This window comes from Mandrillus leucophaeus, unplaced genomic scaffold (genome assembly GCF_000951045.1).
Source record: "Mandrillus leucophaeus isolate KB7577 unplaced genomic scaffold, Mleu.le_1.0 Scaffold509, whole genome shotgun sequence".
Classification (NCBI taxonomy): domain Eukaryota; kingdom Metazoa; phylum Chordata; class Mammalia; order Primates; family Cercopithecidae; genus Mandrillus; species Mandrillus leucophaeus.
The window spans coordinates 1986621-2001511 of record NW_012105464.1 but is presented as its reverse complement, the minus strand read 5'-3'; the positions used below and the strand labels follow the sequence as shown (position 1 = coordinate 2001511).

At 34.4% G+C, this 14891-nt stretch overlaps 1 protein-coding gene across 1 annotated transcript in view; it reads right to left on the bottom strand.

Annotated features, from left to right (window-relative positions):
- CFAP47 (cilia and flagella associated protein 47) overlaps positions 1-14891 on the bottom strand; it is a 428524-nt gene that overhangs the window by 21017 nt on the left and 392616 nt on the right. Inside the window, exons 61-62 of the mRNA XM_011996297.1 lie at positions 10531-10702; positions 4978-5139 (exon numbers count right to left, since the gene is read on the bottom strand). Of these exons, the coding sequence (XP_011851687.1) occupies positions 4978-5139; positions 10531-10702 (334 nt within the window). The remainder of the gene's footprint in view (positions 1-4977; positions 5140-10530; positions 10703-14891) is intronic.

Genomic DNA, 14891 nt, shown 5'->3' with positions numbered 1-14891 from the left:
TGCAAGTCTCAACAGATAACTTAAGGAAATATACTGAACAACACTACATACACACATTTGACAATTTAGAATAAATAAAACAATTACTTGAAAAGCACAGGCTACCAAAACTCATCCAGTATGAAATAAATGATCTTACTAGGCATATAACTTAGAGTAATTAAATACATCATTTTACAAAGTTTCTGAAAAAGAAATCTTCAGTACCAGATGATTTCAGTGGATAATTCTATGAAACACTTAAAAGATAATTATAACCAATTCTAAACATTATCTATCAGAAATAGAAGAAGAGGGAACATTTCTAACTCATGTTTTTGAGAACAGCATTACTCAAATGGGAAAACCAGATACAGAGAATGCAATAATAATAATTAAAATAATTTTTAAATTTAATCAGTGTAACCAACCACTTGAACAAGCTATAGAAGAAAAATGGCATTATATTATCAATTGGCGCAGAAGAAGCATTTGACATAATTAAACACACATTCTTGGTAGGACTTTCAAAAAATTAGAAATAGGGGAATTAGGAATTGCGTTTCCCCAAATATATGTTGAAGTCCTAACTTCAGTGCCTATGAATACGATTTTATTTTAATATAGAGTCATATCACAGATGTAATCAAGCCAGGATGGGATCATTATGAATTCTTAATGCAATATAACCAGTTTTATAAGAACAGGAAAAGAGATACAGACAGGGACACACAGGGGGAATGTCATGAGATGATGGAGGCAGGGATTGGAGTGATAAATGTACAAGCCGAAGAACCCTAAGGATTGCTGGCAACACCAGAAGCTAAGAGAAATGCATAGATCAGATTCTTCCCTAGAGCCTAGAGAGAAAGCATGACTCTGCTGACACCTTATTATTATTATTATTTTTTGAGACGGAGTCTCGCCTGTCGCCCAGGCTGGAGTGCGGTGGCCGGATCTCAGCTCACTGCAAGCTCCGCCTCCCGGGTTCCCGCCATTCTCCTGCCTCAGCCTCCCGAGTAGCTGGGACTACAGGCGCCCGCCACCTCGCCCGGCTAGCTTTTTTTGTTTTTTTTTTAGTAGAGACGGGGTTTCACTGTGTTAGCCAGGATGGTCTCGAACTCCTGACCTCGTGATCCACCCGTCTCCGCCTCCCAAAGTGCTGGGATTACAGGCTTGAGCCACCGCGCCCGGCGACACCTTATTTTTTAATTTCTAGTCTCCAAAACTGTGAGAGGATACATTTTTGTTATTTTAAGCCACCTGGTTTGTGGTAGTTTGTTACAGCAGCCCTAGGAAACTAATACGGAGAGGAACAACTTCCTCCGCCTGATCAAAATTACCTTAAAAAATCGTACAGCTAACATCACATGTAATGGTGAAAGGCTGAATGCTTTCTACCTAAGTTTGGAAAAAAGGCAATGATGTCTACTCTTATCAGTCCTATTCAATATAGTACTAGAAGTCCTAGCCAGTGCAATGAGGCATAAAAGGAAAAGAAAGTTACAAAAAAAAAGTTGAAACGAAGAAATATAACTATCCCTTTGTGTGGAAGACATGATTGTCTATGTAGAAAATGCCAAAGAATCCAAAAGCAATGCTTATAGAATAAATAACTGTTCAGAAAATTCAGAAGATACAAAATATGCACACAGATATCAATAGCACTTCTATATGCTAGCAACAAACGTGGAGACTGAAACTGAAAATACAATAGCATTTATAATCACTCTAAAAATGAAATGTCTAGGTGAAAATGTATCAAAACTTGTACAGCATCTATAATCTGAAAATTATAAAACACCAATGAAAGAAATCAAAGAAAATCTAAGAAAACTGAGAGATCTACCATATGTGGTATGGTATGGTATAGTAAAATATATAGTAGTGTATATAACATAGTGAAAATGTCATATGTTGGCAGGTTGATCTATAAGTTTAATAAATTTCTTTCACAATAAAATAAGAATTTTATAGATGTAGATAAGCTTATTCTATAATTTATATACAGAGGTGATGGAAGTAGAATAGCTAAAATAATTTTTAAAGGAAATCAGAAAGTGAGAAGAATCACTGTACCTGAGTGTGGTGTTATTAGCAAAGGATAAAGGGAACAGAATAGAAAGCCCAAAACCGGACTGACACAAATATATCCAACTTGATTTTTGACAACGTTTCAAAATCAATCAATGGAGGAAAGATAGTCTTTTAAACAAATCTTGTTGGACATCTTCAGCGAAAATGATGAATTCCCGACCTAAATCCCACACCATACGCAACAGTTAATTTAAAGTATATAATGGCTTTAAGATTGAAATGTAAAACTCTAAAATTTTTAAAAGAGAACATGGAAGAAAATCTTTGGGATTTAGTGCTAGGTGACAAGTTCTTAGGCATGACAATAGAAGCATGTTATAGAAAAGAAAAAAGACAACTTGCACTTCATCAAGATGTAAAACTCTTGCACCATAAAAATCCTGTTTAGAGGGTGAAATATAGAGAATATGCAAAGAACTTTTAAAAATTTGGCAGTAAAATTTAATTGTCCCATTATAAGATGATCGAAATAAATGAGTAGGTATTTCACCAAAGAGGAGACACATATGGTGAGTAAGCACATAAAAAAGTGTTCAACATAAACTGCCATTAGGGAAATGCAGATCAAAACATAATGTGCTATTACTATACACCTGTTAAAATAGCTAAAATGAAATAATAATAATAATAATAATAATAAATGCTGGTGAAGATGTACAGAAATTGGATCACTTATGCATTTCTGGTGGGAATGTATGGGTAAACTCACTCTGGAGGATAGTTTTGCATTTTCTTACAATACTAAACATTTTATGCTATGCTCTTCTTAGCAGATAAAATGTATGAGCTATTGATTGAAGGAGGATATGATTTAGAATAAAAAGGGGTTTGTTGCTGCCCTGTTCTGAATCCCGTTTCAAGAGAGCACAAAATACACTGGACAGCATTCTTTCACACTAAATAAGCTAAGAGCAGCTCATTTTCTCATATGGGACCTTAAGAGTTGAGCAATTGCACTAAGAATAGGTTCAGAGGACTTACAGATGCAAAGCTAGCCAGACTCAAGTTTCCTAGAACTAAGAAGGGTTTTATTTCTATAAAACACTCATCTAGGATATATACAAGCAGAGGTTTTTCTCTTGGTTTTAAAACATAGGAGACTTAATATCAAAAACATTTACTCTCCCAATACTAGGTTTTGGATAACTGATCAGGTTGATCAATGATATGAAAAAATATGTAATAACAATACCATTTATTGAATATTTAAAAGTTCTTGGCATTGTGTTGAGTTATTTATATACATTGCATTATTTGTTCTCATGGCAACATTACGGGTTGTATTTTATCTCCACTTTACAAATGAGGAAATGGAAGCTCGGAGGAGCAAAAATATATAGCTGAAAGTCCCACAGGTATTTAGTGGTTGAGCAAAAAATTATTTCTCACTCTGTTTGACTATGACACCAATTCTTTCACAAAAATGTCATATTTTCAAACTGTAAGAGAAATTCCAGGTCATATAGTCCAATATCCACCTGATATTAGTTTCTTCTACATTACAGGTACTTCTCTGACTTAACATTCAACACTCTCCAGCAAAGTGGAACATTCTGATCCCCAAAACTATCGCTAAATTTAACTGACTTTATCTCCTTAAAGTCTCTCCAACCTGTCTACTATCCCTCTCCACTCGCCCTGCAAAACGCTCAAGTAACCTTCAGACAACAGCATTAACCAACTAACTAATCTACCTCCATTCACTCTTACCCTTTTTGCATTTGTTTTCTACACATTTCAGCTAAATGCTCTTTTTCAAATATATCACTCTGCTGATTTAATGACTTTTTAGTCTTCTTTGGATAAACAGCAAACATCTTGCCATAGCCTATAAGAACAGTAACTGTTAGGTGCTGGTTTGCTCAGATCTGTCCCAGTCTACCTTGTTGCCAAGCGTAATTATTAATTAGCCTCTTTCATTCTCAAAAGGTTCAAGTTTGGACAGTGAATTTTGTGGTTATCCTATCTATAAAGCCTTGGAACACCTGGCACAAGTGATTATACATTTAACCGTTCACCACTCCTTTTGACCATAAAGCTGGACAATGGTTACAAACAACCATTTCAGCCCTCGAGAAATGGACCAAATATATACAAAGCTAATAGGTGCTTATTCATGAAAACCACTGAACTTCAGATAAGGATAGTGTTAAAAAGTCACATGCAAAAGATAACATATTATGTAATTTCATTTATTTGAAATATCAGAAAGGGCAAAACTATAGAGACAAAGCAAATCAGTGGTTGACTGAGACTGGTAATGAGTATGGGAGCTGACTGCAAAAGGGTTTGAGGGAAATGTGGAGGGAAATGGAAAAGTTCTATATCTGGAATGTGGTTATGACTGCAAATCCTATAATTAAAAATTATTAAAATGTACATTTACAATGAATGAATTTTATGTATGTTGTACCTCAAAAAGCTGTAAAACTATATTTTAACATGTGAGATTTTAGGTAAAAGTATTATCATACTGCCTATGTTAGCACAAATATAACAAAGACCGTTATGATAGAAAGAAAATAAAACATAACATGGAATCAACATGGGTTTACCCAATTATTATTTCTGCCTAGTTAAACCATTTGATATGCTAACACAATTGACATTTGCAGAAAAACACTGAAACATCCTTTGAAAACAAATGGAAATATTAATAGTATCCTATATTTCAATTTTTAATTATTTACTTTTGTTTTTCTTTCTGGTCTTCACTTTGTATACCCTATTTTCCAATTGTTAAATAAAAATTTATGTAGTATATGAAGCTTTGAGTCAGAGACCCAATGTTGCACTGGCTTAACCAGCAAAAGATGAACTACAGAATTTTCCATCTTAAATTTCATTCCAAAGTTCAGCATATTCACTAAAACAGCTACAAACTTTTGTTTAATATATTACCTTGTCTGACTTTTCAGCCTTAATTCAAAAACAGATTCCTTAAATAAACCAACTCCTTCAATGTCAATGACAGCATCCGTATCAGGCTCAGTAGCAATCAGCATCATGGGAAACTTCCAGATCCCTTCTGTTATGCACTGTATTTTCAGTGTTATGTGAGACCTTGAATATAAAAGGAGATTTTAAACGATACTACATGAAAACAAGAGCATAAATATAGCAAACTAAACTACGGTAAAAATGTAAGTAAACTCTGTGGTTTCAGTGAAAACACTAGGACATTTAATTCTTAAAAATAATGTAAATGACTTTTAATTACATTTCATAAATAATTTTTAGGTCATAGATTATATTATCATTCTCCCTTTGAAGTAATTATTTTTAGGGCATCTTATCTACCTCCTAGTTATTTTCTAAGAAGCAATAACATATGCAGAATGAACTCCGTAAATTTTCTGTAACCAGCATAGAATATTATAGTGCATAAGAAGGTAAGGGTGGATTTGGCAAAATGGACCCATGTTTTATACTAATAGATATTCCATTCAGGGATTTTTTTCAAAAATGAAACATTATGAGAAAGTATTTTCAACTCTTGTTTCACAAAGAAAAAATACATTTTCTGTGAAAACATGCAAAGCCCATATAATGGACTTAAGTGGCAGTTTAAAAAAATTAAACTGCAATTGGTAAAGACCACATACACTTTGCAGAATAAGATAAAATTGAGTGGCAGCTGAATTAAGGGAGAAAGTTAGTAGAGATAGACTTTAGACTTTCAAAGCATTTGACTATGACAAAGAGTGGAGAGAGAGGGCAGTAGCCAGAGTTGATAAATGGTTATCTGTTAGCTTGTTTAGGGTAGAAATGACTCAAACATGTAACAGTGTGGTTTCAATATCATAAGTCAGGATTAGAAAAGGAATCTCACACTTCTTACTTAAAAGTGACAGAAAGAAGAGTTCTGGGAACTCTTATTCTTCTTAGGTAGGACTATATAATTACTCAACCATTTTGTGAGCAACTGGATAGTATCTTACCAAATTTGTGTGAAGCAGTGTGGCAATTTCTCAAAGAGCTAAAAACAGAGCTACCATTGGACCCAGCAATCCCATTACTGGTATAAACCAAAGGGAATATAAATCATTCTGTCATAAAGGCACGTATACTCGTGTGTTCATTGCAGCACTATTCACAGTAGCAAAGACATGGAATCAACTTAAATGCCTATCAAAGGAAGACTGGATAAAGAAAATGTGGTGCATATACACCGTGAAATACTATGCATCCTTTTAAAAAAAGAAATCATGTCTTTTTCAGACACATGGATGTAGCTGGAGGCCATTATCCTTAGCAAACTAACATAGGAACAGAAAACCAGAAAACCAAATACCACATGTTCTTGCTTGTAAGTGGGAGCTAAATGATGAGAACACATGGACACAAAGAAGGGAACAATAGACACTGGGGCCTACCTGAAGGTGGAGGTTGGAAGGAGAAAGAGGAGCAAAAAAAAAAATAACTATTGGGTACTAGTGTTCATACATAGGTGAAGAAATAATCTGTACAACAAATCCCCATGACATGAGTTTCCCTATATAACAAACCTGCACCTGTACCCCTGAACCTAAAATAAAAGGTTTTAAAGAAGAAAAGAAAGCTTCACTCAATAAATTAGGAGTTCCACTATTGGTACTTTCCTCTGGAGAAATGCCTCTAAGATTTCAAGAAGTGATGTATGTAAGGATATTCATTACTGCATTGTTTATACTGTCAAAAAAATGGGAGTAAAAATTTAAAATGTTCTTTCAATAGGGTGGTGCTAAAATGAAGTGTGTTGCATAGAAAAAATGGAATACGATGCAGCATAATTTAGTCAATGATGATTAATATGTAATCTTAAACTTAACACATCCAAATATACATTTTAAACCTATACCTCTTTCACATTCTCCTGTCTTTGTAAATGAAATTATATTCCTCTCTTCCCACTATTTCAAGACCATTATTTCAAGAACTGGTGTCTCCACTTCTACTGTTACCATCTTACAAGAAGATTTCTACAATTTAGAGCTATTGTTTTGTTTTCTTTTTTTCTCATTGAACTCTGTATCTTCTGGTAAACCATTCCAAATTAATTTGGAACAAGGAATGGCAGAAGTAAATGAATATGTATATATATGCACAAAATATAATTGTTAAGTTACATCGGGTATCACTTAACACTTACAAATTTTGATGAATCATGTACACAAGTTGTCCTAAACTAGTTCCCCAAATATTTATTCTTCAATAATTTTCTATTGTTTCTAATATAAAAGACCAATGCATATTGTCATGATCCTGATGTGAAAAAATCCCAGTGAAATTCCCCAAACTTATTTCCTCCTTTGCTCACTCCATTAGAGAAAGATTGGCCTTCTTACTATTCATTGTTTATGCCAAATACTTCCTGTCTTACGACTTCTGCATTTATTATTTTCTCTGGCTCAAGTGCTCTTTCTAACTTTTTTTTGTCTGTAAGGTCTTGGCTTAGACATTATTTCATGGAAGCCTAACTATCCACTTTATCTGATGTGCATCCTGTAAAGTTCTCTTTCTCCCCTTATTTATTTATTTATTTATTTGGATAATCTGAATTTTGCTTTCTTGCTTATTCATTTATTTCTGTTATCTGTCACTCTCACTAGATGATACACTCCTAAAGTGCAGGGATTTTTTTTCTCTTTTGTAGATGTTAAATGATTTTTGATAAATTAATGTACAGATTCAAATGAACAATGCTGAATAATCCTATTCTGCAAATGACTTCTTTGAGTTAATGAGAAGTTGCTGAGTCAAAACGTGGGACCCTTCAGGAGAAGACCACACAATGTCATGGATGACACAGTGAACCATTTTATGATCAATACTGTAGATTCATAACAATGCATATGTGTGATATTTCTTATTTTAAGTTGCCACCCACAAACTCTCAAATAGAACTTTGTTTCTCATTCTGTTCAGCTCTTGAGCAGGTAAAAAGTTCTAGGAAAACGTCAAGCTAAGGTAATTAGTATTTCTGAAGATACCATAAGACAAATGATATCTATTATTTCATTATTTAAAAAAGTGTTTCGACCTGTTAAATTAGGATCTTCAGACTGATTCATTACAGTCTTAACCATTATTCTCATACGTTTTTGTATTGGATCCTTGATTTTTATTGTAAAAAGGCCCATAGAAATAATTTTCCTGCATTTCTTTTGTAAAACCATCATTTAGCATATTGATTATTATTTTTATTATGCACAACACTGTATTCTGCAAAAAGATGAATGTCAAAATTACATAGTATTCACTGTTGTGAAACATGGTATATTTTCTTTTTATCAAAACACAGAAATGTTCTTTCTTACTTTGCCCACAAAAAAGAGCAGAATTGAATTTAGTACTCATTTATTAATCTAGGTAAAGCATGGTATAATTATTTTCCTGTTATTTTCATAGCTCAATGCTATTAGTATAATTTTGATTTTTCTTATTTGTTTCTCTTGCATTGACATTTTGGTCAATGATGAACTGTACATACAATGGTTGTTCCATATGATTTTAATACTGTATGTTTACTGTACCTTTTCTGTGTTTAGGTACACAAATATTTACCAATGTGTTACAGTTGCCTTCATTATTCAGTATAGTAACATCCTGTGCAGGTTTGTAGCCCAGAAGCAATAGGCTATACCATATAGCCTAGGCGTGCAGTAGGCTATACCATCTAGGTTTGTGTAAATGCACTCTACAATGATGGAATCACCTAAGGATACATTTCTCAGAACATATCTTTGCTGTTAAGTGATGCATGACTGTACGTACAAAAGAAGAAATCATAGTAAATGAATATATGCATATATGCACAAAATAGAATTGCTATATTGGAACATCACATAACACTCACAGAAATTTATCAGTCATCAAAAAATTTTGCCCTAAATTAGTTTCTCAAATATTCACCAAGATGTTCTAAATCCACAATATTTTCATGAGTATAAATTCACATTGGCTCTGCCCATTTTCACAAATAATAACATTGTTCTCTTTCTAGTGTTGCTGTAATTTCCATGTCATTATATTAATACATATGAAGCAAAATGTGCAAAAACATAGAAAACTGTGAAAAATGAAAGAAAATACAAACATAGAAAATGTCAATATATATGGTATACTTTCTTCTTGTAGCTTGATTTTATTGCTGCTTCCTGAAGATGACCCTGGTATCTTTTAGTTATCAAACTACATATTCATAGCCACTTTAGATGTATGACTACATCAAATACAAGGTTGAACTTTAGAAATTGACTCAGCAATCCCATTACTGGGTATATACCCAAAGAAAGATAGATCATTATATCAAAAAGCCACATGGACTCGTATGTTCATTGTCACATTATTCACAATAGCAAAGACATGGAATCAACCTAGGTGGCCATTAATGGTGGATTGAATAAATAAAATATGACATGTATACACTATGGAATAATATGCAGCCATAAAAAAGAATGAAACCATGTCCTTTGCATGCATCCATGTCCTCCTTCCATGGATGGGGCTGGAAGCCATGACCCTAAGGGAATTAAGGCAGGAATGGGAAACCAAATACTGTATGTTCTCACTTATAAGAAAGAGCTAAACATTGAGCACCTGTGGACATAAACGTGGGAACAACAGACGCTGCAAACTACTAGTTGGAAAGGGGATAGGTTAAAAAGCTACCTATTAGGTACTATGCCCACTGCCTGAGTGCAACATACCCATGTAGAAAACCTATACATGTACTTCCTGTATCTAAAACAAAAGTTGAGAGAAGAAAAAAGAAATCATTAAAAACAAACAATATTTTCAATTGTGTTTTCATTGCCCGGCTGTACTTTGTGTATATCATGGTACTCATCAGTATCTCTGCATTTAGACACAAATAAAGACCTATTTCATAGTGAAATACCATATAGTGTTTGCAGATGCTGCGTAACAGGTGTCCAAAAAGCAAATATAATGACACTGGATGAAGTTTCCCAGACGACAGACATCTAAAGGCCACCCTTCGCACAGATTCACTTATATCTTACTAAGGAATATGTAATGTTATGTACTGAGTAGTAAAATGTAATGAAAGCAGTTGCAATGTAAAATACAGCTTAGGCATTTGCATCATTCGAACTGGTTCTGATAAACAACATCAAGAAATACTATGTTGCTATTGCACAACGCCAAGTCAGCTTTTTTTAAAAAAAGATTTTACAAAACAGACTATTCTCTTTCATTAATGTGATACACTAATGACCTTAGGGAAGTCATAATTCTTGAAGGATATCTTAGATTTTCAACCATTTAGACTACAGTCTTCTCATGAGAATATTTTTTGTAGCTCGATGTAATCTAACCCAAAATATTTCTCTCAATAATATCAAATAAGTAATGCAATTCAAATATTGAGAAATAAAAAGAGAAATCAACATTAATACATTTAAAAGGGTAATAATATTGCTTAAATAAAAAAGAGGAAAGTAGATTTACCTTAATGGTTTCTTTGGTGTGAATACCAGATTGAAGATAAATGTTAACCTTTCAGCTGTAACATCATAAGATTTATCAATCAAATATACAGCTACACAGGATTCCAACTTAGACTTCATAGCTTCAGATTCAAATTGAATTTCATACTCAAATTCATGTATTTTAGGAATTTCTAAGAAAGTCAAGATTAAAATATATTTCAATTTAATTAAATATGCATAGATTTAATATCAATTACCTGTCAAGACTAACAATGCACAGGTATTTAGAGAAAGGGAGGGGGTATATATTATTTACCTTAGTGTCTATAAAGTCTAGTGCATTATCAGGCATATAATGATACTCAGGATATTTTTGTTAATAAGTTAATAAATAAATGAATGCATATAAAAATAAACATAGAAGACAATTCTCACCACTCTTAAATCTTTATAATTCCGGTCTATAAAACAAGAAAGGCCACATGGAAATTAATAATCATTAACTATCTAATGAAAATGATGACATTTGCTCTATCTAATAAATGTATTAAAAACCTATAGACTTAAAACTTACGAAAAAGTGGTTTAAAATTTGCTTTGAATTAAGTTTAAACAATATTGAAACAGCATTTCAAACTGTTAGATCAGGATTTTCAATTTCTGGTATATTTTGATTAAGAAAACTGTTTCTCATGTTTCAGTGTTGGAGTATACAGACAATATGATGAACAAATATTTTCTTAATGAGTAGGTTACCAAAGAAAAGTAATAGTAGTTTTTTGAACACTGCACATGAAAAATATCTTAAATCCAGAACTAGCATGTAGATGAGAGGTACAAACATGTATTAAACTTACTCTCCAGTTATATGTGAGGAGCCCAACTCACAAATCAAAAAGTTTGTTGCATATGGAACTTGGAAGAGAGGTCAGAGAATCATGAATTGACCAGATCTACAGTTGTGCTAATCCAGAATCCAACCCTCTCGGCCCACTGATGAGACATCCCCTTAGCCCAGGAGTTCTTAAACAGGGGAAGGGAATAGTAAAGGGAGAAGCCAACTTTGTCATATATCCTTGCACTAGGCCTGCCCTCATGGACCCTAGTTCCAGGCCTGTCCTTGTAGACACAGGCACCAGATGTGTCCCCAGTCATGGCTCCAGATCTGCCTACAGACCCAGGCACCAGGCCTACACCAAGACACATTATAATTAAATTGTTGAAAGTCAAAGACAGGTTACTCTGGGCCACTCTGCTTATGGGATGCCCCTTCTCTGTCTATGGAGCAGTCAAAAAGGGTCGAAGACAAAAACAGAACTTTGAAAACAGCAGGAGAAAACTGACTCATCACATACAAGGAAACTATTATTACACTATCAGTGGATTTCTCAACAGAAACATCGCAGGACAGGAAACAGTGAAATGACACATTCAAAGTGCTAAAAGAAAAAAAAGGCCAACCAAGAATACTATACTTGACAAATCTGTCCTTTAAAACAAAGAGATATTGGGAGGCCAAGGAGGGCAGATCACAAGGTCAGGAGATCGAGACCATCCTGGCTCACATAGTGAAACCCTGTCTCTACTGAAAATACAAAAAAATAGCGCGGGGTGGTGGCGGGCACCTGTAGTCCCAGCTACTCGGGAGGTTGAGGCAGGAGAATGGCTTGAACCCGGGAGGCGGAGTTTGCAGTGAGCCGAGATTGTGCCACTGAACTCCAGCCTGGGCGACAGAGCAAGACTCCGTCTCAAAAAATAAAAATTAAAATAAAAATTAAAAGAGATAAAAACCCTCAGACGAACAAAAGCTGAAGGAGTTTGTCATTTTACTAGACCTGACTTATAAAATGTACTAATAGGGAGTTTTTCAAGCTGAAATGAAAGGGTGTTCAAAAGCAACATAAAAATATATAAAAGTATAAATCTTACTGGCAAAGGTAAATATATATACAAATGCAGAATAATGTAATACTGTAATAGTGGTGCACAAATAACTTTTAACCCTACTATAAATGTTAAAAGAAAAGTATTTAGAATAACTATAGCCACAAAAAATTAGTTAATGAATATACAATAAAAAATGGCTTTTCATATCCATAATATAAAGTGTGTTTAAGGGGAGTAAAAGCGTTTTTGTATGTGATTGAACTTCTTATCAGCTGAAAATAGACTTTTCTATATTATGATATAAAATAGTTATAATGCTTGCCTTCTCAAAGCACCTCTATTGTCAGTTGTCTCCCCTTCTGTACATATTTTCATGAACTGCTGATGAAGACCTATACATTTTTACCTCAGGGAAACTTTCTAGCTATGGCTAAATTCATGAAAAAGGGGCAAATAATTTTGTTTCCACAGTCAACACCTAAACATACATTAAAAACATAATGTTTTTCTTATCATTATTTCTATTTTCATTTCTTTATTCATTCAGCAAATATTAACAAAAGGTTTTCATTGACATGAGACATCCAATTCTTGTCCTCATGGAGCTGATGGTCAAGAGGAAGAAACTGACAATAACTGCTAATGCTACAACTAGTTTTTAAATTACTACTGTGGTAACTGCTACCATGGAGAAGTAGAGGATCCCATGAGAGCATAGGTCCTGGGAACATCACTGCTAAGGACTCCAGAGGAAGAGACCAACACACCAAACTGAAGGATGAGTCAAGGTTAGCTGGATGTAGAGAGGGAGAAACTCCTTCTACTCATCAAAACAGCCTTCAGGAATAACTCAGACTGCAGGAATTGTTCATGGTGAAAACCAGCTGGGCCCATTTGAGAAAGAACTTATGAGGGCAGAGCAGAGAGGGTGAGAGGAGTTTACCAAGCAACAAAGTAGGAAAAGTAGAAAAGAGCGAGACAATGCAGGGTGTGGTGAAGATGTGGGACTTCTAAGACTAATAGGAAACAACTAGACTACTAGTGATTAGCATCGAGTTTCAGACTCTATTCAAGATTAATACTAAATAAAAGAACCCAAGCAGTCTGACTTAAGACTTTACAACTCAGTAAAGCAGGCTTGTCATAAGGCACAATTGCCGAAGAAGCACCATTAGCACCATTAGCATCACTGGAAGTGTGCAGGACATAATTTGTGCATAGGAATGTGGTGGCTCTCAGAGCAGAGCCCTAGGGCACTCAAAAAGTTAGGTCAGAAAAGAAAACAACAGAAATCAAGAAGGGGCAACCAGTGTGATAATAAATTAATAAGGTTAGTCATGAAAGTCAAGAGCAGAAAGCACTTCAACTTGATCAACTGGTAAATGCTGGTGACATGTGGAATATAAATATGACTGCTGTATTAGACACACTGGATAAGGTTGGCAGTCTTTTCAAGAGCAATCCTGTTACAGTAAGCAGGACAGAAGACTGAATGAAGTAAGTTGATCAGAAAAAAAGAAGTGAAGAGAAACAGAGCAAAGAATCAAGGACAGGAGGTCAATATGAGGTCACAGGAGGAACAATGACAGGTTTCTCAGGAGCTGTTTGTGATTACAGGCCAAACCAAACCTGACATGGGAGTTTACAAACAACAGGCAAATACAATACAGGAAGATGACTGGCCTGGGATGAAATGAGACACATATGAGACATAAATCAGAACATCACACACAAAAAAGACAACAGATGAATCAAAGAAAAACAGTCTTGAGCTATAGAACAATTGAGAAATAAAATGAAGGGGCATGACTAAAACTACTTTCAGATAGAAAGCACCGAGAAAGTCACTGAACTAATCCACAGAGAATTACAAAGAATGCATGGACCAGGAAGTACTTAAGAAGAAGAAATACACTTATAGGAGAAATCTTGCTCACGGAGTAATTTGTAATCTTATAGAAGTGACATTGCAAAACACAGTCTAAAAATCCAAGAATAGTAATATTTCAATAGGACAATACCAATTGATTTAAATAGTACAGGTGCATAGATTTATCATCTTGAATAAATATTTTTGAAAACCTTGACAACAGAGTATGTGTTTTGCTAATTTTGGTATCTCTGGAGCTGAATATAATATCTGGCAGAAAAGATGCTTGCTGGATTGTTGCTGAATGATAAAGATATGAAAGCAATCAATCCCAGTTTACTTAAAGGTATGTGTGATGAATAAGGATGAAGAGAGCACAGTGGTCCTTGTATTTTCATTAAATGAAGCTTGATAGTTTTACGTGACTCAGAGAAATTCTATGATGAAGATAATGGGAAGGGAATATTGGGAATTCTTATCTCCTACTATCAGGTTTATATAAAGAGGCCTATTCATTCTCAAGAAGGGAAAAAGTACAGGAGAAAAATATCTCAACCTCAATCTGCCTCCTTCATGATGACTTGCCACGGGTGGAAAAGCAACATATCTGATCAGTGAATTTG